At 44.2% G+C, this 25,360-nt stretch overlaps 2 protein-coding genes across 3 annotated transcripts in view; both read left to right on the top strand.

Moving 5' to 3' along the window:
• The window catches only part of iqgap3 (IQ motif containing GTPase activating protein 3), a 41,418-nt gene extending 28,908 nt beyond the window's left edge, over positions 1 to 12,510 (top strand). The window contains exons 34-38 of the mRNA XM_063198653.1: positions 2,065 to 2,277; positions 4,681 to 4,847; positions 8,136 to 8,264; positions 8,780 to 8,888; positions 10,150 to 12,510. Of these exons, the coding sequence (XP_063054723.1) occupies positions 2,065 to 2,277; positions 4,681 to 4,847; positions 8,136 to 8,264; positions 8,780 to 8,888; positions 10,150 to 10,263 (732 nt within the window). The 3' untranslated portion in view covers positions 10,264 to 12,510. The remainder of the gene's footprint in view (positions 1 to 2,064; positions 2,278 to 4,680; positions 4,848 to 8,135; positions 8,265 to 8,779; positions 8,889 to 10,149) is intronic.
• Positions 12,511 to 14,361: 1,851 nt separating this feature from the next.
• Positions 14,362 to 25,360, top strand: part of LOC134448944 (transcriptional repressor p66-beta-like) — a 56,775-nt gene continuing 45,776 nt past the window's right edge. The window contains exon 1 of one of the 2 annotated variants that reach the window (XM_063198652.1): positions 14,362 to 14,509. Coding sequence is in view for 1 of the 2 variants with exons in the window: in XM_063198651.1 (XP_063054721.1) it covers positions 15,640 to 15,656 (17 nt within the window). In the remaining variant the exon portion in view is untranslated. The other variant, XM_063198651.1, reaches the window with a different exon arrangement.

The raw sequence follows: 25,360 nt of genomic DNA, 5'->3' as shown, positions 1-25,360 counted from the left end.
GAGCTGTCACGCAAACTCTGAGCTGTCAGAGAGGCATTCAAATGTGTGAATTACTCTGGCTTGCTAAACTGTGAGTGGATTTGAGGAGTGAGATTAATATTAACATGAATTAATGCAGTGGTAAACTATCCCTTGTGGAAACAAATACTTCAGTAATAGCCTATTCATTCATAATTTATATCATAATATATATTATATTATAGTATATTATTATATTATATTATATTATATTACATTATATTATATTATATAGGAATAATATATATTAATATGGGCCCCGGGACACTGTGCACTGGAAAAAATGGGCCTTGACGTCAAAAAGGTTAAGAATTGCTGTTCTAGAGATCACAAAAATGTGATTATGAATTATGAAAGTGAAAGCCCACTCCCATTGTCATTGTAACACCCTCCAACACAGCACTCCACAGCACACTACACACAATGAAATTGCATTTATGCCTCTCCCGTGCAAGGGGTACATTTATGCTTGGATTTCAGCGACACAAAGCAGAAGGCATCAACACTGAAAAACAGGGTTGTAAATGTAATGGCATTATGCAAACTGTGGGGGACAAAGAAAAAAAATCACATGGTCACATACGTGCAAAAGAAAGAATAGAATTGTAATTGTGGATTAAAATGTAATTTTCAGTGGATATAAATAGTGCATGTTTATGTTTATTCTGCTTCTGATCTTAACGCAGGTGATTTCACTAATTAGTTGACTTATGCAGCTGAGAAGTGATGCTAATTGGGAGCGGGTGGGCCAGGGGAATTGGACTAAAAATATACTGCAGTGCACATGGCAGGACTTCTCCTCTCTGAAAACTAGAATGGCCACGTCAGCTGCTTCAATATGGTAGATGTACGTACATAAAAATGGTGTAAATCCTAAAGGGTACATGTACACATAAATAAATCCTGAAGGGTAACATTGAAAGTTTTGTCAAGAAAAATCAGACCACATGGTCCTCATCTGGACCCCGTTTCTGAAAAGCGTCATTGCTAACCAGTTAGCAACTTAGCTTACTAATGGAAAATTTCATTGCAAACAAGTATGTTGGTAACTTAGTCGGCAGCAACACTCGAGAAACGCACCCCAGATATGGCTCAAATCCCAAGGAAGACGATGGACATGTGCAGTCACAGAGCAAGAAAAGGAGTATGACAAAGCAGGAGTGTTAAGGTTACGATTACAAGCACCCGTGCCCCAAGTAGTACAATATTGTATAGGCGCAACTTAGCACAGAAAAAGAAAGGGGAAAAATTGTAAGGATGAATTCCCTCAAGTCCACCACACACCGGTTCTGCCAAAGTGCAATGCAATGGGGCACCTAAGTCTCCACCCCTTCCGGGCGGCTCATGGGGCTGGGAAAGCCAAAACATTTGACTAGGCAGTAATGAACTGATGAAAGCTATTTTCCGATCCACCTCGCATTCCTCCGTCGATAACACATATGCTGTACCTCAGAATGAAAGATAACCAATGGTGTGTTTGTCGACTTAACTTGGCAAGCGTTTTTTCATTTGTGTGCGTGCAAAAATATGTAATTATTTGGACTACACAACAGAAGTCGCATGTCCGGCAGGGTTGGCTGTGCCTCGGTTCACGTCAAATATGCGAGGCGCACGTTGTAGTCTCTAACACAGTTTTTCGCAAAAGCTAAAATAAACTTTCTTGCGTGCCGAAAATGAGTGGTCTTACGGCGCAAATCCAAACCTTAAAAATTCACTGTCATCATATGTGAAATCCGGAGCACATGCCAAACGGGATGAGGATTTAGCTTGACTCGCTCCATTAACTCCCATTCAAAGTTTTGAGAGCTTCAGCCCCACGACTCGGAAGTAGAAGGGCGTGACTGGTGACCCCATGGTGTCTGAACTTTGTGTGCAGGGCTGTGGACTGCTGTTATGAGAATGAGAATGGGTGTTTAATTGGTGTACTCTATAACTAAAAGTGTGTGTGTGCGTGGGTGCGTGTGTGTGTGTGTGTGTGTGTGTGTGTCCCTCCTTGTGTCTGCGTGTGTCCCTCCTTGTGTCTGCGTGTGTCCCTGCACCCCCCAGGAGGCGCAGCATGGCTGGATGATGCATCGTCGGGCCCAGAGGGACGCCCTCACCCCCGAGAAGATGAAGCGCAACAAGTCCCTGGTCGCCGACGGCAACCTGTCGCTGGAGGAGAAGAAGAGGAAGATCCACCGCAGCCTGAGGCGCCTGGAGGTCCTCGGGGTTCTCACGCCACCCAACTCAGAGAACCAGATACTGCAGCTCATCGCAAAGGTGCGACCCAGGGGGCAGACACTATTCAACTAATTTACAATGTCCATTTGGTGGACAGCCATGGCTAAATGGTTAGTGTGCTGGCCTTTAGATCAGAGGGTTGCCGGTTCAAATCCCGGCCTTACCTGTACCCTCACCCATGGCTGAAGTGCTCTTGAGCAAGGCACCTAAACCCACATTCAGGCTCCAGCCAGGTACTACAGCTCATTGCAAAGGTGCGGCCCGGTGGCCACTATTCAGTTCAATTCAATTTCAATGTCCATTTATTAAAGTGCAGAGTTATGTAACGTAGAGGTAGAAATGCTCTAACAGATATTAATTACAACACTAGTAGTATGACGTGATATTAGTTGCAACTAATATCACAAGTGTTTTAATTACACCTGTAATTACACCTGTACTTCTGCTTCTACTTATAGTATGGTACCCAAACACTGTACATGCAATCTAAGGCAGTGTTTCCCAACCTTTTTTGACTCGTGTACCCCCTAAGCCTTTTTGTTGTACCATGAGTACCCCCTATCCCATGCTCTCTCTATATATACCTTTATCCCAGTATGACTATGCTCTATTCAATTGTCATTATCACATTTTTCCGCGTACCCCCTGACGTGTGCTCGCGTACCCCTAGTGGTACACGTACCCCTGGTTGGGAAACACTGATCTAAGGCATACCGACCGCCAAAACAATCATCATAGATCTTGCATGGACTACATTATGTCTTCTTCTTCAATGTGCACACAACAGTATAAATAAAAAAGTCGTAATAATGCACTAATGAAAAATAGAAACTTATAGTGTAGGAAACTAGACAAGCCCTCATGCTTTCAACTCTGTGGCCTATGTAGAAGTGCGTCCAATTGTTTTTTTCTTGTGAAACATAGTATGTGCGGTTTATATTCAGATGCCGTTTATAGTCCAGATATTACGGTACTATGTGATTTAAAAAAAGAAAAAAAAAGAAAAAGAGAACCGCTGTAGCTCTGCTCCTCTACTGTAAAGGATAGCCGTTTCCCCACATTCACTGGATTGGATTTCACTTTCAATGGATTGGACAAATCGATGTCTTACTCTTTTCAAATGTCTTGGGATATCAACTTTTTCCGTTTCCTTCAATAGAACACTTCCTTACCTCAGCGAGTGTATTGACACGTAAGAATATGAAGTATAATATCCATTTTCACTTTCCCTTACTGTACTTACTGCTATTTTTTGATCATCAATACAGCGGTACGTTCTCAATCTGACGTCTTATTTTATTTGTCTTATCCAGCAGTGGCAAATCCTTTCTGCTAACAATATCTCGCAAACCCTTTGGCTCCTGGATAAACATGCCAATAACAGCTGTTCTTGGCCACATAATATGGACTTTAAAAAAATATATGTACAGTATGTATCTTTTAGGGGTTTTATTTTTTCAACTTTATTTAGACAGGACAGCGAAGAGGGGGACAGGAAGTGAGTGGGTGAGAGAGATGGGGGAGGATCTGGAAATCAGCTCGGGTCGGGAATTGAACCCGGCTCGCCCACACAGCAGTACAGTGCCCAGCCGACTAAGCCACGGCTGGGCCCATAATGTTGACTTTTGCCCTTAATTCTGCCTTTCAATATCATGTCAGATGGGCCTCTCCAGGGGTTTATTTGAGCCTTCGTGTAAAGAAGTGGTTCAATCTCAACCTTATTTGAGCAAACGCCCCCTTGACCTCATCATAAGACTCCCAACACCCAGTTGACGTCATCACAAGCCTGCCAATGCCCCCCTTAGTATTGAAAAATGAAATGGACTATTGCACCCCAATGGGAACTAAGCCCAGCCCCCTTTCAATTCCCCCTTAGGGCTCACCAACGCCCCCACTGAGAAACACTAGTGTGAAGTCTTTGCGTAGGCTGGGCCCCCGTGTAGCATTAACAGCTCCCTCTGTGTGCTGTGTCTAACCAGCTCCGTTATAAAAGGATCTGTTAAATCAGCTGCATTCAGCAGGTTCATTTGCCATTTGGACAGATTACACAGATAATCAGCCCAATAAAGAGGCTTACTGCAGGTTATCTTGGCGGCACGGTAATTAGCCGTGACCGTAATTGAATGGGGCTCGGGAGCAAACGAGGTGGCGTCTGCTGCTGCTGGTGGTGCTGGTTGTAGTGGTTGGCGGTGGAGTACTGCAGTAGTGTGTCGTGTGTTTGTGTGTGTGTGTGTGTGTGTGTGTGTGTCTGTCTGTCTGTGTGTATGCGCGTGGGCGTGTCGTGTGTATGCGTGTCGTGTGAGTGTGTTTAAGTGTATGTGTGTGTGTGTGTCATCATGTCTCTATTTTCCATATGTCTGTCCTTTGTCCATTTGGACAAGAGCGTCAGCTAAGTGTAATATAATGTGTGTGCCATCTTGTCTCTTTCCGCCCGCCGCGCAGGATATCCGGCACCAGCGTCTGTACCGTCAGCGTCGTCAGGCGGAGCTGGTGAAGCTGAAGGCGGCGCTGCACAGCCTGCACTGCAAGAGCTCCTTCCAGAGCGAGCAGGTCGACTACTACAGCCAGTACATCACCACCTGCCTGCACAACCTCACCGCCAAGAACGGGTAAGACGTACGGGCCGGGCCATGGCTCAGTGGGTTCAAGCTAGGTTTAGGCAGGCCTAAGGACTTAGGCAGGCCTAAGGCCGGCCGCACACTGGCTCCGACAGCACTGCGGCGCACTTTTGCTTCCGACAGAATTCGGACCCCCAAACCCAATTTCACACGAACATTGCATTGATAGTCAATGGGCGGCGCCGACAAAATAGAACTTGTCTCTAATTGCTATCCGACATCGGCGAATGTCCGCGGACATCGGCGCCAGTGTGCGTGGTTCTATTGAAAACAATGGAATCGAATTTTAGCTGAGCAGTGCTCAGCACTTTGTCGGAGCCGGTGTGCGGAAGCCCTAAGGACTGTCCTATTCAAATGTCAGAGATTCTAGGATTATTATGACACGCCCCTTTAGGCAAACCGGAACCTGGTCACGTTAGGTGCCCATAGCAAACTACTACATTGGCATATCTCCATAATACTCGTAGAATCTCTGGTACGGACCGTGCCATGGCTCAGTGGGCTAAAAGCTAGGTTTACACTGGTACTGAGCCGGCCGCGGCCGTATAGAAACCAGCCACCACGCCCCCCTCTGTAGAGCTGAATGGACACCTTGCAGAGCTGAAGCTGAACGTATGGTTCTCTCAGGCTAAAATGTCTGTCATCGGCCTGTACGTTAGTTATGTCAACTTCGGTGCAGGAGAATACTACACCTAGCTTTAGGCGTCGTACACTCCAGGTTTGATTGTGACCCGAGGTCGTTTCCCAATCCTTCATCCATCTCTCTCTCTCTACTGTCCAATCTCAAATAAAGACAAAAAAGCCCATTAAAATCTATATTAGAAAAAAAAGAAGAATGGATAAGACAGCCCACCATTCCTGTGTCCAGGTGTTTTGTCAAAAGGGGCAGCTTTGTTGAGATGAGCTAAGATTAGGCTGCTGGTCTAGTCCCAAACCCTTTGCCTGATTATCATCGTCTTTTTAATCTCGCACCGAGATGTTCGTCTGACCAAGAGGATAACTAATAGCATTTCCCAAATGGCCTGGTTAACCCGCCTCCCTCGGTTTGCTACTGGTTGAGGCCAGAAAAGACTGAAGTTTAAACCAAACATTTTCTTAGTCCGACTCCTAATAGAGCATCTCTGCTGAAACCACGGCACTGCCTTGAACATGCCTCTACCCAGGCCTGTTGGAGCAGCTCAAAGTTGACTGCTTCCTGACAAAGTGGGTGGAGTTCCCGATTTCTCCGGTTCTCAGAAACGATATTTGTATTGCTCCTGGCCTAGAAGCAACGCCAAAGGTGTTGCGTCACTAGGAGGCCGTGGCCGCTGCCTCCCGCTTTTATTGAAAACAGCTGAAAACAGCGAGCGCAATTGAACAACTTTGTGCAGTGTAGGGATGCACCGATACACATTTTTTTACTTCAGATCCGATCCCGATATTTAAATTTGGGTATCTGCCGATACCGATACTACTCGGATCCAATACCAAAACCACATATATGCATGGATTTCAACTTGAGGTAGGCCCAAGATGACTATTTGGTCAGAAAAGGAAGTCAGAAGACCAGGAAACCAATTAATAAGTAAAAAGGAGCAAGTTAAAAAGTAACAATCCCATCCTGAAAACTAATATGCAAGTGTTATGAGTTCAAATTAACATTACACCTGGCTCAATGTCAGTACTGGGAAAATTCCGATCCGATCCAATTTCTGAAATATGTTGATATCTGAATCCGATACCAATACACCGATACCGATATCCCATCCCTTGTGCAGTGCGCATGAACATGTCTCGCAGGGTCCCCTTTAGCCATTATCCCCTTGGCCAGAATCAGATAAGATATCTTGTCAAAATGGCCTCAATTCTCCTTTAACACAACAACGCTCCTTTTTCATTATTATTTTTTTACTCTCCCACTCCTCTCCCTATCCCTTTCATTTTCTCCGTCTGCAAAATGTAACGGCTGACAATAACAGAAAATATGACACCAGGCAGCCAAGGCCATTCAACATTTAGGTGAACGTTGCATTTCTCTGTGCTTTGATGAACTGTAATCAGAGGCACATAAAAGGAAGAAGAAATTATTACATGAATGAATGAAGCCCTGAAGTCCTTTCAGAATGACAGTCATGAGCAAACTGCCACAAGGTTACTAATAGGATCAGGCAGAGAAATCGGCTATGCTCACTTTTTCTTCAGCTGAAATTAAGACAATTATATGAAACTGTGCACAACAAGGACATACTGAATGTTGTCAGAGTCAGATGAAGACGCGTGGAAGGGTTAGTGTTAAGAAAACTCATTAAAGGTGCTCTGTGCAGGAAATGGTCAAAAGAGGTACTGCAACTATGCTGCTCATTGAAACTGGGTTGCCTATGGCCAAATTTGATATTTTCATGGAAGTGTACTAAGTAATAAACTAATATTTTCTAGTATAGTACAGTCTAAGTACAGTCATTTTTGCAGCTAAAAATTCAAAAAAGGCGGACCATGGAGAAGATCCCCCTTTTCATGTATGAAAAATGCAATTAATGAATACTTAGAATTTGATGGTGGTGGTAAGTATTCATGAAAAATTTAACATTAGCATACATTCTGGAAATGAACAACTAAAAATCTTACACAGTGTACCTTTAATATACAACAAGACCAAGACAATCAGATGAGGTTTACAATTGATGTTCGCGAAAGGAGAGAGAAGTCTGGAAAACATGTCCCTCGCTTGGCGTCTTTTGTCTCTCAGACTGCCTCTCCTTTCCACTACGGCCGTTTTTAATGAGGAACACAAAAAGTGAAAATGACAGGGGTCACAAAGGTCAGTGGAGAGAACAACTCCTCTTTGCTTCTTATCTGAGGCTACCTTGAAGATGTACCCTCCTAGTACAGATGTCACATAATTCACTGGCAAGAGCTCAGTGAAGGGAACACAGTAACCAGAAACACAAAAAGAAAAATAACGTTTTTGATAGCTATATAATTATTTTTTACAGTTAGTCATTATGTGGCTATAAAGTCATCTTATGCTTCTTTTCCACTGACGTTTTTCTGATAGGCCTACAGCTCGACACAGCGCAACTCGGCCGCCACTTTCTGCTTTTCGAATAGGCACGACACAGCTCAATCGTAAAGCAAAAAGTGGCGGCCGAGTCACGGTATGTCGAGCTGTTGGCCTACTAGAAAACCGGCAGTGGAAAAGAGGCAAAAGATACCTGTGCAGTAGTAGTTTTTCCCTTTTTATTCTGTGTGTGTTTGTTCTTTGTTCTATGTTTGACATTTGTTTGTATTTTGTGTATTCAGCAAGGTGAATGGGAAGAAGGCAGCGGATGGCAAGGGGAAGAAGAGCAAGCAGGCGACCCTCACCTACACTGCAGCACGCCTACATGAGAAGGGAGTACTGCTGGAGATCGAGGACCTGCCCATCACCCAGTACGACACACACAGACACAGACACAGACACAGACACAGACACAGACACAGACACAGACACAGACACAGACACAGACACAGACACAGACACAGACACAGACACACACACACACAGACACAGACACAGACACAGACACACACACAGACACACACACAAACAGACACAGACACAGACACAGAAACACACACAGACACAGAAACACACACAGACACAGACACAGAAACACACACAGACACAGACACAGAAACACACACAGACACAGACACAGAAACACACACAGACACAGACACAGGCGCACACCAACTGAAGAGTCTCCTTGAGAATACACACACACACACACACACACACACACACACACACACACACACACACACACACACACACACACACACACACACACACACACACACACACACACACACAAACTCCAACTTCAATTCTGCAACTCTGAGCTTCCTTTATGTACTGTAGCCCTTTCTCACTGGCTCTCTTCTTCCTTCCTTCCCCTCACCAGGTTTAAGAACGTGATCTTCGACATCGTGCCCAGTGAGGAGGGGGGCACCTTCCTGGTGAAGGCTCGCTTCATGGGGGTGGACATGGAACGCTTCCCCCTCAAATACCAGGTGGGTTCCAAAACTGAACGGAATTAGCAGAGGGAATTAAGAGATTTGACGAAAGTACAAGACGCCTTTAATACAACATGGCAAAAACTGTTTAAAAGCACATGTGCGTATACACATTGTGACCAAATTGGGGCATGGATACTGATAGTGATTTCTTTGGACATGGCGGCCATATCTATTAAATGACCTTGGACATTGAGTATGTGTGAAGCATACATACATACATACTGTTACAGTACACTACAGTAGGGAATTGACTTAATCTCTCATTCTATTCCCTGCTTTATAACATATTCATTACAACAGTGACGTTGCTGTGTAGTTGTAGAGGAGCAAGTAGGAATAAGGCTACAGTAATTCAACTGGCATGAGATCCTAGTGCTACAACAATGTTTTATGAAGATGTATATCAAATGTAAATTGGGCATAGTAAAGAGATTAGTGAGTAATTAACGATTGATATTTTGGATCTGCGGACATGTGTATTATGCGCACGCTGCTGGACACCATAATTTCCCCCTTTGATTAGTAAGGTTTCTCTACTATTCTGTAATCCACTACTGTACAGAGTTGTGTGAAGCAGAAGTACCCTTATAGCTGTAATTACAACACTTGTAGTATGATATTACAAAGTTGGAACCGTGTAATATATCATACCACTAGGGTTGCAATTACATCTACAAGAGTCAGTACTTCTACTTTATGCAACTCTGCTAATGTATGTCCTCAATGACTTACTTATGTGTTTCTATAATACACTCCTGTATGTTGTATATGCATTATAATAATTAGTCCTCAATGACTTACTTATGTGTTTCTATAATACACTACTGTATGTTGTATATGCATTATAATAATTAGTCCTCAATGACTTACTTATGTGTTTCTATAATACACTACTGTATGTTGTATATACACTATAATAATTAGTCCTAAATGACTTAATTATGTGCTTCTATAATACACTACACAGTAAATGTTGCTGTCAATTAAACGCTATTCTGAGCATATACCGTATGGTCCCACTCGATTTTAGTGTTAAATATTAACTCTTGAGTGTTGAATTAACACTGCAAAGCTATATATGCTGTAAAATACAACTCTCTTGGTGTTAATTAAAAAATAATTTAACCCTAAAACGAGTGGGGGCCATATATTCTTAGAACAATGTTGAATTAACACTGCAAATGTTACTGTGTACTGTGTATTGTATCCTATGCACTATAATAACTAGTCCTCAATGACTTCTTGGTGTGTGCAGGACCTGCTCCAGCTGCAGTATGAGGGCGTGGCGGTGATGAAGATGTTTGACAAGGCCAAGGTCAACGTGAACCTGCTCATCTTCCTCCTCAACAAGAAGTTCTTCAAGAAGTGAAGTGAGCAGCCAAAGATCAGGGGTGCATTTCTCAAAAGTGTAGTTGTTAGCCAGTTTGCAATTTGGGTAGTTGCCAATGGGTAATTGCAAACAACAAAGTAGCTAATGAATTTAGCAACTATGGTTTCGAGAAATGCACGCCAGAGTTGTATAAAGTAGAAGTAAAAGTGCTTTTACAGATATAATTACAACACTTGTAGTATGATATTACAAAGTTGAAACTGTGTAATATCATTCCACTACACTACAGGTAGTGTTGCAATTACATTCATTAAGAGTATTTCTACTTTTACTTTACACAACTCTGTTAAAGATGCCCCTTTAGAACAGGGGCCATGAAGCCAAGACTGCAGAAGCACTACCAGCACCATATCACTACTCCTCTCCTCACCAGCGTTATCTATTTAGAACCTATTTCCACTGTAAGTTATATGCCTCTGTAATGGATATATTTAACACTCCTTTAGCTAATCAGCATTGTATTCAGATTATTTTGAGATCTGTGTGAGTGTTGTTGCAGCTTCAGGCTGCTTCTCACAGTAGTAGGCCCAATAGAACAGGTAGAAGTGATGGGTGAACACTACATATTTTCAATCACACAGCTTTTGCGCACCCATTTTAATTGTAAACAACAGGGATATTTAAACCTCTTTTAGTTGTATTGCTTTTATTATACATGTTTCATAACTTGATTTATAACACTTTAAAAGGGAAACCAATGGTTGTTTTTTTTATACGACCCAGCTTCTTTTTCATCTCTGTATGGATAACATTGTCGTTAGTTATTCTGTTCGATTTTGTTTTTATTTGGGTGAGCGCCGTCACAATGATAACTCTTGCTTCGGTGTTCCCGAAGTGATTGCGTTGTCGTGGCAATTTCCTCCTGCCTCCATTTTAAACCTCTGACCAGCACCTCGTGCATTATTTATGGCACATGCACACTTAAATAGAACACTCCAGACGCAGCTCGGGGCTTGAGGCTCGTATTATGCTCACAATTAGAGCTACCGTGTCACCAGTCAGCCAGCTACCGTGCCGTTTGTGACTAGCCATAAGGAAACGGGCAGCAAGTTGGCATCGAGGGCATATTGAGTTAATCATAGATTTGGGATAGTGCAGATTGTGAGTTTTACAACTGTACCTTACACATGGGAGTCTGGTGATTATCTGATATCTGAATGTGTTCACTTCTTAAAATAGAAAACAGAAATCAGCTCTGAAAGTTTTTGCTTTTAGATAAACCCACACTGTTTTATGGAGCATTGAGCAGCTTCTTCAAGAGCTCAACTTGCAAATTCTGCAACAACAACAAAAAAAGAGAGAAGAAAATCACACACAAAAAAAAGATTTTCTCAGTTTTGTTGTCAGAGACATGTGACTGTGTTTGACATCCGGTCACATTGATGACATGTACTGTATTGTACTGTACCTCTGGCTGAGGTGACGTGAGAGCCTTGCTGGCCACTGTGGCGTCCTCACCTCAGCCCTCCTGCAGACACCCCTCCACCCCCTCCAAAATGGCTTTCACTGCGCAGGCTGATGGGGCAACCTGTCCTTTTTCCATTTAAACACACATTTGTCATAGACCGATCTTTTTTTTTGTACGGAATAATGGTGAAAAAGAAATGGCCTCCTAAGCGCAGCATTCAAATGTGTCTGTCTGTCTGGTTGAGTTATGCTCTCTTTTGTGTGAGGGTGCCCAGTCTTTTCATGCCATCTTCTTCCTGTCATGAAGGCTAGTCTCTCCTCTCCTAACCGAGCGAGGCCAAGCCTTTCACTGCTGCTGGTGGCACACAGCACTTCTGCTTAATCACCCACTCCAACTCCAGCGTCTATTGTTTTTAGGTGTTGCTAAGGCCGATAAGCTGTTAAGTTTCTCCTCTTTCTTTTCTTTTCTTTTCTTTGTGTGATGCACATTATTTTCAACAGGGAAAGTTTTGATACGCCAGTCAGTGGGTTTTGGAACAGGAATTTGAACTTCTGTTGGCCCATCTATTGATGTTTTGTAAATATTTCCTATCCCCTCTGCTTTCATTGTATGTCCTTTTTTATCTATCTCTGTGACTTTGCATTTAGTTGATGTCTTTGTAGTGCAATATACAACCTTTTGAAACACCATTTTGTACTCCAAGAAATGTAACGTTCACATATGCTTTTATATTTTTAGCTTTAAAAATATGCTTTTTATGATATAGGAGAAGAGTTCGTCGACTTTGAAAACACTTAATAAATGTATATTCATATCAATTAATTGTGTATATTGTGTCCCTGTTTTATAATAAATTTCAAAATGATTCTGCAACATAAGTCTCTTACCTTGCTTGTGACTATTCATTAATAGGGAATATTTTAAAGAATGAAGTTGCAATTTTTAAGTGGTATGCTATTTTGATTGCATTGTTTAGTTCTCATAATGCTTATTACCATTAAAAAGTAACTGCTTCTCTACCAGACAGATATTTTGAAAACATTTGGCTGTTGTAACTGTCCACCCTTGCTTGCCATTCTTGTTCTTAGTTTATCTCTTCTTTTGAGTTTTTTTTCATTGTTTTTCAGAGGCTCTGTCATCATGTAGTCATAATAAAACAACCAGAAGCCAAAGTCTATTACTCAAAGCTGACACTAGAGAGCGCGGTGTCGCTGATATTGGAAAAACTGAACACATGGTCTCGCTCTCTCTGATGGACACGCGGATAAAAGAGTTTAGGAAGTAGTGGTGTGGATAAAGACAGAAATTCTCTAAGCTATGAGATAGGCGTCTCTCATTGGCTCCCATATAGCCCCGTTGGCGAACGCAGCCAAGTAAAAGATGAATGGGAGCCTATTGGGCTAAATGGCTCAGCAGGGATTTGTGACGGTTCTGTTCTCTGGTTTGTAAAGGTGTGTGCACATTCTGTACCTTATCATGGAAGTTGTATTAGAAGTGAAGTTAAAGGTTCCTGACATGGCTTTGTTCTCCCAAAGACGTGTTAGTTTTGTCCTGCAACACGCTAGCATTCGGCTAATACCTGCTGGCTGAGGAATCTCTGCGACTATTCACGACCAGAGCTGACGAGAGACGTACTCTGACTGATCCTAGCAGAGACATCTACGGTCACACACCTCAAAACCCCCCACCGCCGTCCAACATGTTAATTGAAGGTGCCCAAATTCTTAAGGATGAGCGCAGTCATTTCCTTTACCCCATGTACACATGCCGCTTTTCCACCACCTTAAATGCAATAAATAACAGGTGTCCGCAACAATCCTAACATAACTTTAAACACATCGACGTCTGAAGTCAGACTTAAAACTACAAAACAAATGGCGTAGTGCCGTAAAGTCGATTGTCACGTGTTATGTCATTGCTATAGTTGAAATAAGGGTCATTTTCACGAATCTAACACTTGACAAGATGCAAACGTGCCGGCAAATGCTTTCACTTACTCATATCTATCGAACGTGACTTCATTGTTTCCAGGGAAAAAATCACACGGGCAGATAGTTCTATGAGAAGCGTACAGCCCCATTGACACCCATTCATTATTTACTTGGCTGGATGATATAGCTGCAGTGCCACTCCTGGCCACACCAGCCAGTGGTCGTTCTTGTACAAGATTCCATTTTCTTTGATAAAGACAAGTAAGAATCGGAGGTCTGATATCCTTCAAGTACACTATCGACCTAAGAGCGCATGAGAGATTACCTTCAACTTATAAAGATGTGTCTAGAACTAGACTGCTTAGACAGATAAAATTAAACTTAATATTTAGGAGTTGGTCTACTGTACAGTAGACTACATTACGCTGCGAAGGAGGACATACTCCCATGGGGTTGAGCTTTTGGGAACCTGATGAAAAATTGAACATTTGCATTTACCTGGTGCCTCTTGCAAAATGAAAGTAATTGGTTACTTCTGTCTTCAGAATGCTATAGTAGCTGGTTGACTTGCCTGACAGGTCAGAGGTGTAGAGATATGAAATGCAAAGCAACACATCAGTGTTCATTATCAAGCTGTTTTATGTCCCCTCCCCTTCAGAACGAGACAACAACATACACCTTAATAGGGGCGCGTCACCGACACAGTCGCCGACCAATAATTTGCCTGTCTGAGCACAAACCGAGGGATGAGCGCTTGTCGGGACCCAATCAGCGTTTTTGTATCGCTTGCCGGTGCCGGGGACTGGTCGCCAGAAGTAGCTGCAGCGTATCAGCATCCCTAAGCGAATCCGAAGTTAGTGGAACCTGCGGGGTAAAGGCGAGCGAGGTGAGACCGAGGATTTATTTGCGGCCTAAAATTATGTGAAGTAACACTTGCTAAAATCATTCTGTGATCCTCATTTACGTTCTCGTGGAATCCGCGAATGAAAGCGCATGCCGCCGAATTGCGGCTATTATGAATGGAAATAAGCTATGTGCACGGTTGGACAATTCTTTAGTTACGCTCAGCTAATTGCAGGGCTGTACCGTTAACAATCCCGTTAAAAGTGTGCGAAATGTGCAGGTGATTGTGCACTTTCCAATGTTTAATGATATATTTAATCCGATTACGCGAACGATTTTTTCAAATCCTACATTTATTTGCATATGTTTATTTCCGTCCGGTTTATTGTTTCATGTTGGGTCTCTCGGGGATCACCCGGAGCGGTTGAAAAAGCGACCTGCGTCTTCCTGGCTGCGCAAGGACTGTACCTTTTCAATGTTGTGGAATATGCTAATTTCAAAAATATATACACCACATATGTGTTATTTCACGGTTGCCGATGTTTATATGAGGCTTTTGTTTTGTCTGGTCGAGTCACGGCTCGTGATTGACAGTGAGACGCTTGAAGTGCTGTGTCGTACAATAAAAAGAATCATGTAATGCATCAGCCATTTACGTAAGTGAAGACGTGTTCACCCTCAACTTCGTGCATGCAAATGGCTACCCTGGATTTGGACGCCGATCAGCTGTGACGAGCTTGTAGGGTCGGAGGAACCTGACAGATATTGACAACTTTCAACGTGCAACTGCACGATTTTCAGAGTTCAGCATTCCCCATAGTTGTATATTTAAGCACCGTGGTCGATAGTTTTGGATGACAGAATTTGAACTGTTATTCGCATTCGTAACCTCTTTTGATACAAGCCAACCCTTCGCTATGCCCATGTGACCACTACAGCTATAACGTTACTGTACTGTGTACTGTACTGTGTACTGCCCTCACTGCAAGGATTACAATTTGAGGCATCTCACCAGTGCGGATTGTTAATAGGGTCAACGGATTGCGATGGCTTGTGTTTTTACTGGAGTATGAAGCACCAATTTGAGTTGGTGAGAAGGACCCCCGTAGGGATGCCATAGTATTCTGATGCGGCATCTATCAGTGTTAAAGCAGTTTTGCACGTGAGAATTCAATGGCCTCCTTCATCAGGTAATGTTGTGATACCATTACTTCATCATAGTACCCTCAGTCAGTACCGGTTGTTTAGATGCATTACACATGGCTGAGATGCTTGTTATTAATCCATTATTACAATTGACAATGCTGTAGTTGTATTTTGTGAATAGCCTAAAGCGCAGAACTTTACTTTGAAGTCTCGTGGACATTGAAACATTCCATAACATAACACATGGAAACTTCTCTGTTCCATTTCCAATAGAAGTCAGTGGGCACTGAGCAGGAACTGTTGCACTTTTGCTCATTTACAAATTCTGCTCCAGCTCGATGTGAAACGAAACAATCCGAACAGGGGGGCGACTGAAGTTCCAGACAGATCTGTGGTGAAGTATGTCGCCAAGAGCTGAGACTGTCGAACTAAACATGGGGTTTGATTTTTGTCCTCTCTGAAATCAAGTGTAGGTTCTGTTTGTTTGTATGTGTGAGAGAGGAAGAGAGAGTGATGGAGCCAGGAAGGAGTGTTGTCTCCTGGGCGGTGTAAACAAAGTGCCAAAGCCAAGTTTTAACTATTGTGGTCATAATGACGGTCTCTTTTCCATTGTGTAGTCTCCAACTTGGTCTGAGTGTCAATTCGGTCCACGTTTACGCTGGATGCGGTGTGCCTTTGTAAATAGCCTAGTACCCTACGATGCATGCGATGTTTTGATTCCTCAGAAAGAGCTATTCCAGTGGTGTATTGAACATCAAATGATCCGCGTATTCTCACACATACTCACCTGTATTGTGCATAAGTGAAGGTAAAATATCAAAATGTCTCATCCGGTGATTTGCTCACTACCCACCTGCTCACTGCATGAACGTCAGTGTCATAGTTGTATGTGCATGTTTCACATGATGGCAAAAATGTGAAATCTGAATGTGCACTTCAACAAAATCTATCAGGTCAGTGTACGGTAGACCTATGCATCATCCCCAGACTTAAGATGATTCAATGATCATGTAGGCTACTTTGCTCCCCCGCAGTTTGCATAATCAGATATCGAAATTCCTTAGAACTCCTTCTGTGTGTCCTTCTCACAGGTGAATCAGTCAGACTGAGGTTAGGCTGTATGAAATACTCAAGGGCATGTGGATCTTGCTCACTTCCAGACATTCAATGTTGGTTCTGGGATGGCTGATGAGTTTAGAGCTGTGTGTGTGTGTGTGTGTGTGTGTGTGTGTGTGTGTGTGTGTGTGTGTGTGTGTGTGTGTGTGTGTGTGTGTGTGTGTGTGTGTGTGTGTGTGTGTGTGTGTGTGTGTGTGTGTGTGTGTGTGTGTGTGTGTGTGTGTGTCAGAGAAGGTTAGACGTGCACTTCCTTTTTTTCTATGGTGAAGATTGATGGTGTGTTCCTCTAAGTTTCCTGATTATGACTCCTCGGCTCAGAGCAGCCCTGGTGTTCTTCAGTGAGAGGCAGTTTGGCATGTTGGGTTTTAAGTGTTCTGCACCCTACATACGAAACACGATTTCCTTTAAAACCCCTACCGTGCTTCACCCCACATCTTTCTATGTGCAACTTCATTATACCTCCATTTTAGGTTAAGTTCAGCCGTGATGCCATGTCCTGCTAATCTATTGTGTGTGTGTGTGTGTGTGCGTGTGTGTGTGTGTATGTGTGCGCGTGTGTCTCTGCCCATCCCCCCACTCACCCCGAGGCCCATGCATGCAAAGAGCCGCTCTTCATCCCTTACACACACACACACACACCCCCACACACACACACACACCACCCAACCACAACACACATCCAAAAAAAGAAAAGAAACACACACACACATACACACACACACACTGACGTCTTGACCACTAACGGCTACACATTAAGAGATAGTTCCATACCCTGAGGTTACAAACCGGATCAAACTGGATCGCGCATTTTGACTGCGCTGCTTGGCACCCTGGGTAAAGGGAAAAGAAAGAGTCGCGACTCTGCCGTTCTTAAAGGAACAGGAGTGCAACAACTCCACTGTGACATCAGGTCTTCTGTCTGTCCCACTTCAACTCTTTGCCTTATCCCACACTCTCTCTGTCCCTCGCTCTCTCTTGCTCTATCTTGCTCTATCTCTTCCTTCATTCCCTCCATTCTAAGATTTTCTTTCTTTCTTCTCTGTCTCTCTGTTTTCCTAAGTGGGTTTGAGTCCTCCTCCATTACTTGCGTGGTGGTGGGAACTCTGGTAATTGGTCAAATTAGAGGCGCACACACACACACACACACACACACACACACACACATGGCAGCTGGAGCATGAAACGTGTTCACAGAAATAACTTACAGTAGATCATATGACCCCCTCCCCCCATTTCCTGGTACTCTCTTAATCCATTCCCTATACCTCGTGCCGTACCTCGCCTCTCTTCACCAAAGCGGCTCTCCTGAGTCAAAAACAAAAACATGGCGATTTCAGGGGTAATTGAAGAGATTTCACATGCTGACTGTCACTGATGATGGTAGAAAAAGTTTGTCTCTCTCCTCCTTAGCTGCAGCAAATAACTTTCTTGACGCTGGATTTTCCTCTGTGTCTGTTGCTATGTCGTATGCCAGATTCCTTGATGCAACTCAGCCAGGGGCATGCATGTCGTAAATGAAAACACATTGTTTTGCTCTTGGATTAGAAGGGGGGGGGGCTTTTGCAGTGAACACGGGAGAGAGATACAGGTTCGGCTGCATTAGCATCGCACAGCGGCTCACCAGAAAGCGCAAGTTGTAGGTAACATAACCACAACCTCTCTCTGTGGTGTGTCTGCAACATCTGTGATGCTGTGTAAGCCTTTTGTTTGATGATGAGCATCGGTCGGTATGCAATATTTATTTCATTGTTCGACTTCACCCCTGCTTTCATCTGTCCTCTAGCCCTGTTCAAGGGCACCCATGTCTGTGCCCCTACCTCAACCCCCAACCCCCACCCCCCCCACCTCCACAACCCACTCTCCCAGCCCCCAGGCCCCTCTCTCTTCCCCTTTAACCCCGCATCGCCACCACCAAAGGCAACAGCAGAAATTAAATTGATTAGTAGTACAGTCTAAAAATAGATGAACCTGTTTCCATGGCAACCTGGGGGACGAGTTGTTGCCTTGTTTTTAACGAAGACCTGGGCTTTAAGTGTCGTGGCGTAGAGGAGAGGCGAGGCGAGGCGAGGAGAGGAGAGGCGAGGCGAGCCGAGCCTTGCTGAAGACGAGCGAGATGGAGATGGAGGGAGAAAAGCAGGCAGCTTGCAGCGAGTGGAGCTAAAACATTGAGTAGAGAGAGACTAACAGGCAGCCTTTTGGGGTTTTTTGTTGCGAGCATAGCTGGCCAACAGTGGTTTGTTCAGAGGCTTCGAGCTATGCATATGTGGATCATTTTTTTTGGGGGGGCTCCAGATTTCTTTTAAAAAAAAGAAAGAATGTAAGTAAAGAGGGGAAAAATCACACCAGTCGTGTCCCCACTACAAATTTTTATTTAAAAAAAAATTGTTGTTGGTTCCATCTTGGAAATGGCCGTGGTCAAATCTGGCGGCTCGTCATGTCCATCTGCCCCCCCCCCCCCCACACACACACACACACACACACACCCAGACAGCTCCCGGCCATGCCAAGAATGCTTTCTGACACAAATTAACAGCACAGTTCATTCTGGAAAGTGATTTTTAAGGCTGTTTTCTTTTTTTTTGCCAAAGTGCCAGTGTGTGTGTGTGGGCAGCTCGTGATGAAGTGGTATCCGTCGAGAAGAAACTCTGGCCCTCATGCCAGGATCTCCGGACTGAACTGCGGAGACCGTTACTTGGTAACAGTCTTTTCTCCCCATCTGAATATTGATATCTGCTGCTCAGAGTGAGAAAATGGTGGTTGGGGGTGTGGGAGGATGGCTGTGTGTGTGTGTGTGTGTGTGTGTGTGTGTGTGTGTGTGTGTGTGTGTGTGTGTGTGTGTGTGTGTGTGTGTGTGTGTGTGTGTGTGTGTGTGTGTGTGTGTGTGTGTGTGTGTGTGTGTGTGTGTGTGTGTTCGGCTGGCTGGGCTGGGGTGGGTTGAGAGGGAGAGATGCATCACTTCAGGTCATTACTGTAGTTTACCCAGTGGATAGGTCTGTTCTGCTGTTCTGAAGGTCACCGACCTCTCTTTTTGTTCCTGAGATGCAAACCCTCTAACAAATAACACACACACACACACACACACACACACACACACACACACACACACACACACACACACACACACACACACACACACACACACACACACACACACACACACCAAACATTGTTTCCCTCTGCTGCTAAAACCATTTTTCTGAGTAGAGACCATGGAAATGGCTTGTTGGATATCACATGTTTTTTTCACGATGGTGGTCCCAGTAGTGAGCAAACACTATTATTAGGGGTTGGATGTGTGTAGTTCTGACTCTTAAACACCATAATACATCCTGGATACATGCACACAGTGCCTTTCATCAACCGCAGGAGCTAATGGAGAGAAAGGCAAGATGTGTCTATCTGTCATCCTTCTGTGTCAGCTTCTCTGGGTTGTTGCACATGCCATTTTGTTGCAGCTGGTTCTGTCATGCAAATCAGGCATAAGCAAGTTAAGATAGGATCTTTCAGACCTTATTATTACCTATGCCCTGTCCAATGTTATCAAGTCAAGTCGGCTTTTATTGTCAGTTTCTTCATATGCGCAGGTCATACAAGGAAATTGACTGACATTTACAGACTGACATCAAAGTGCAAGACAGGACAAGTAACAGTGATGGTCCATTACCCATAAAGTGATGAAGTAATGAGTAATACTGAGCATTTAACATTGGTGAGTTGTGTTTTTAGTTCCTGTGTCGGTGTGCTTTGTCTCTCAGCTGTTTTATTGTGGAGTCTGCGGGGGTGTCTTGCCTGACCAGAGGCGAGGAGGTTAGGGGCCGATGATTGCGTTTCGATAGGATTGTGGTCCGAGATCAATACCAGTAAGCAGGGCTGGATCTCGCAGGGCCGGATCCCTAATTGTCATGGTGATGAGCATTGCGCCGTGACGACTTGCCGAGGCCAGACTATAAGCCTTGTTTGGCTCGTTTAGATACCTCGAGCGCCGATCGATCAAATATTCCTCACTGCTGGTTGACAAGCAGCGCCTGGCTTAAGGAGTTCTTCGTCCTCTTCTTCCTCTTCCTCATGCTCTGTCTTCTGTCCTCAGCATTGACGTGGCGTGAGCGTTAGCGTGGCGTGCGTAATGCGCTTGGCAACGGCGAGCTGAACTACAGATGGAGACCAGAGCGGTATGCCAAGAAGCTGGTTCAGGAGTAAACCAGGTGAAATTAAGAGGTAAATCATCTAATATCATCTTCTATTAGATGATTTGCCTCTTAACTTAACCTGGTCAACTCCTGTACCAGCTTCTTGGTATATGGGCCCCTGTCCCCTCTGCATTGACGTGGCGCGAGCGCAATTGTGGCGTGCGTAATGCGCTTGGCACCAGCGAGCTGATCTACAGATGGAGGCCAGATTGGGACGAGTTCGAGTCATCGTGGCGTTGCCGTGGAGTCGGCTCGGTGCTGCCAAGCGTGTTTTTTGGCGTCTGCCATTTTGGAACATCGGCACAGTGCTGTCCACAGCTGATCTACAATAGCACCAGCTGGGACGCATGTGGCATTTCATCTTTGGCTCTTCCATACCTCCCTTTTTGTTTTGTTGTAGTTGATGTTGTTGTTTTCATTGTAATTCTTTAGTAGTAGGGAATGGATCGCACTCAATTTTTCTTCTTTCTTGTGGTTTTATTTTATTTTAACTTTGCAGGACTGCAAAGATCTAAAAATCTACAGTGATATGAAGACATAGGGACAACATATAGTAGGGATGTTGTGATTGGATAACTAGTCAGGTTTCATATTTCAATAATTCCCCATCAAAACACTGATTTCAGTGAAACCAAGTCTTTTGTTGGTGTTGGTATGAAATGGTAATCCTACATGTGGTTTAGGTGTGACTTACACACGTGTGTGTGTGTGTGTGTGTGTGTGCGTGTGCGTGTGCGTGTGCGCGTGTGTGTGTGTGTGTGTGTGTGTGTGGATCTGCACATGTGCATTTGCCTGCGTGCGGAGGGCTGTTTTCCGTGTCGTCGTGTGTTACATAATTGTTCACCAGTGAGGAGGAACAGTGTGGCCCTGCCCTCTGCCTCTGCCTCTGCCTGTGCCTGTGCCCTGGCCTCTTGCACTGAGACCCTGCTCACAGGCTAAGAATGCACTCAGAGCTCTCGCCACGTGCACGACCCCCCCCCCCCACCCCACAGCCTTGCGCTCCCCCTGCAGCCACACACACACACACACACACACGCACACATGCACACATGCACACACACACAGCCCCCGGCCAGTAGCAAAGGCCTGATTGACTGTAACTCACAAGAAAACCACTGTAGTTATTATTAGGTTAACAATGTGTTACTATCACTTTAACTAAAATGGATGATTGAACACGTTGAAGTACAGTGGCTATTCTTTTACCACTGTGTCAAAGAAAGGCCATGCTGAATGCTGAATGTATGCAACAACATGAAGCAAGAACTTGGGAGCAACTTCACACACACACACACACACACACACACACACACACACACACACACACACACACACACACACACACACACACACACACACACTTACACACAAACAGCACTTACAGTGATATTGCTGTTGTCTTCTTCAATTTAGACCGTCTTGATTGCCCTTTATTAAGGTTATTAACATGGTTATGTTCTGTTTTTTAGAGTGTCTCTGTTGTCCTCCATTCTATGGTAGATTTTAAGACATACTGGACATAGTGGAGTCACTAAAGACTCCAGATAAGCTTCCAAAGTCTGCCATTGTCAAGGCCTTTAATTCACAGTCTCCACATTTTTTATATCTGGGTCAATGATTGGGGGGTGGAGTTCAGATGTCAGGTGGTCCAACCACAGCTAATGTCCATAAATTAATTAGTAATTGGAAATGAATATACTGCAATGTATATGCTTCTTTGATAATTCACCAAAACAAAACAAGTAATATTTAATCTATATCTACACAACAGTAGCATTAGTTGTGGTTGGACCACCCTGTGCTACTACTAAAACGTCACTGGCTGTTTCCCAATGTCCAGTGATTGATACTCTTTTGTGAACTCAGCCAAGTATCCAATCACTGGGCGTTTCACGTCCTAGCAAGGCTAGAACACTGGACATTGGGAAACAGCCATTGACCCCTCCGCATGTGCCAGAGGGGCCATTTTGAATGTAAATATTTCTTAAACAGCCCTCTGCACCCCCCACGGGGCTCTCTCCTGCCCCCTCTCCTACCCCCCCTCTTAATCTCCGTCTGGATTAAATCTTATCTGGGTAGCAAACTGGGTCACCTCGGGCAACTACAGTAACGTCTACTGTATAGTGCAGTCCAGTTGCAATTGCACACTGGGCCCCAGGGCAAAACACTATTAGGGTCCCCCAAACAGCCTGCCAAGGTCATAATAGGGCCCCCAAGACTCATACAGGAGGGCCTGCCCCTGGGCCCAGGGCCAAGTGCCCTGCTTGCCCTGCCTATAGCTCCGGCCCTGGTACTGTCCCACACCTGGCCTGGACATCTGATGTGCAGCACAGTAGTCACCAACTAATTCTAGGCAGAGCAGCGGAGTACCAGGGACGTGTGGAGTACAAAAAAAGTGTCAAAAGGTTTCAAAAAGGTTTTCAGCAGAGACGACAACTTTGTTAAAAGACCTTTTTGATGAGAGGTGAAGCAACTTCTTCAAGAAGGTCGAAACATATTTAAATATTCCAAAAGTCCATTTGGCACTTGGTAACTTTGCTTGAACTTGTGTCGTGCTGCTTTGACTATCGTGGTGTGGAGGAATTGGAGCCTACACTGACGCAGAGTTGTCAAAAGTAAAAGTAAAATAAAGAGACACAGTTTCCTTCCAACACAAGTAACTTATCTGAGTAACCAGTAGACCTGTGTACTTGTCTTACAATCAGCTAACTCTGCACTGGTCGGATCAAGTTTGTGGTGGGTCCTTGTTAGGTTTTCAGTGTTTTTCAACACAGTATCTATCTCATTAGGTACAATGGAGTAAATGGTGTTAGCTATGTAATGCCATGTGCTACTGTTGTAATTAGTGTTGCACCAATACCGATACCCGTATCCGTATCGGCCCGGATCGGCACTAAAATGGTGGTATCGGTATCGGCGAGTACCAACAAATAGGGCACCGATACCATTTACAGATGCTTGTATGACACTTGAACGCAGCCTTGAACTTAGTTATTTCATAGAGGTATTTAAAAGGTATAAAAAGTTCTGCTTGATTCACTTTGTATTAGTCTTTTTCCTGTTTCACAAAGGTAGGCAGCAGCCTGACAAAGCCATGCAATGATTTTACATCCAAGTAGTATGCACTGCAGCCCTTCATATACATTTCAAATAGGGTGGTATCGTTATGGTATCGGTATCGGCCGATACTGCACAGCCAGGTATCGGATATCGGTATCGGGGCCAAAAAATGGTATCGGTGCAACACTGTAATCACACCACAAAATTACTTTAACTTTTACTTGCACTGACGTGAACTTCCAGAGAAGTTGTCAACAGCACACACACACACACAGGGACAAGTTCCTATCTGGTTTAACAGCACACACACACACACACACACACACACACACACACACACACACACACACAGGGACAAGTTCCTACTCTATCTGGTTTCTGTGCCCCGCAGGGCCTGGCTGTCCCCGGCCCAACTTTGTCACTTGGTAGAGTTAACCTTTCCAAATAACTTGCACATTGTCCCCCTCTCCATTGTGAGCTCCCGGAGGATTGTCGGGCTAACAATGCTGCTTTTGTGTGGGGTTTTGGTGAACCTTGACCCTCAGGAACTGGGCAGCCAGCGAATCTATACTTTGCCTGTGGTTAAAAAAAAAAACATTTTTGCTGGTACACTGCGCAGCAGAAAATATCAAGGCCATGGGAGAGGCACGGCTACAGGATCAGGATCAGGGCAGCGCCGTGCTGTAGGCTCTCACGCCTCTGCTCTGCACGCACCTGAACAATTCAGGGCTTGCTTGACATCAACTTTTTCACTCGCCGGCCACTGTGGCTAGTGCTGTTCGCAAGTCGTTAGCCATTCAATTCTACTCCACAATTGTGGCTATAGTTATCTTTTTACCACTATAGTCTATGCTCAGAACTCTTAGACTTACTGCCAAGATGGCTAGTGATACTGAAATTATTACTAGCCACAGCCACATTTAACCAGAATTTGGCTGGTTTGCAGTTGCCAGTGTCAAGCCCTACAACAATTTAACAGTTGAGATCTATGCAAAATCCTCTCCAAGTGCCATTTGCCGTTTGTTTAATAATAATAATACCCATCTAAAAAAAGCTGTTTAGGTTGTACAACCATTCAAGACACATCAACAAAAGGTGGACTTATTGTGAGCTTTACCACATGATTAGAAATGCAGCTCATTTCTGTAGATCCATGACAAATTCACTTACTGCAGAGGGTTTCCCAGCTGAACTCTTCATGTACAGCCCAACCTCTTTCTTGGTGTGGGTTAGGTTAGGTTAGGTTAGGTTGGGTTCGGTTTCTTTATTAAAGGAAAAAATAGTTTCGAAGACAGGGAGGTTGCAGCATCAGCAGCGGTTATGTCCATCTGAGGGCCCTAGGCTAAATGTAAAAATGGTAAAAATGGAGTGGTTTTCCCGTTTCT

The sequence above is a fragment of the Engraulis encrasicolus genome, chromosome 5 (genome assembly GCF_034702125.1).
Source record: "Engraulis encrasicolus isolate BLACKSEA-1 chromosome 5, IST_EnEncr_1.0, whole genome shotgun sequence".
Taxonomy (NCBI): domain Eukaryota; kingdom Metazoa; phylum Chordata; class Actinopteri; order Clupeiformes; family Engraulidae; genus Engraulis; species Engraulis encrasicolus.
Note: the sequence above shows the minus strand (reverse complement) of the source record. Positions and strands in the feature narration are given on the sequence as shown.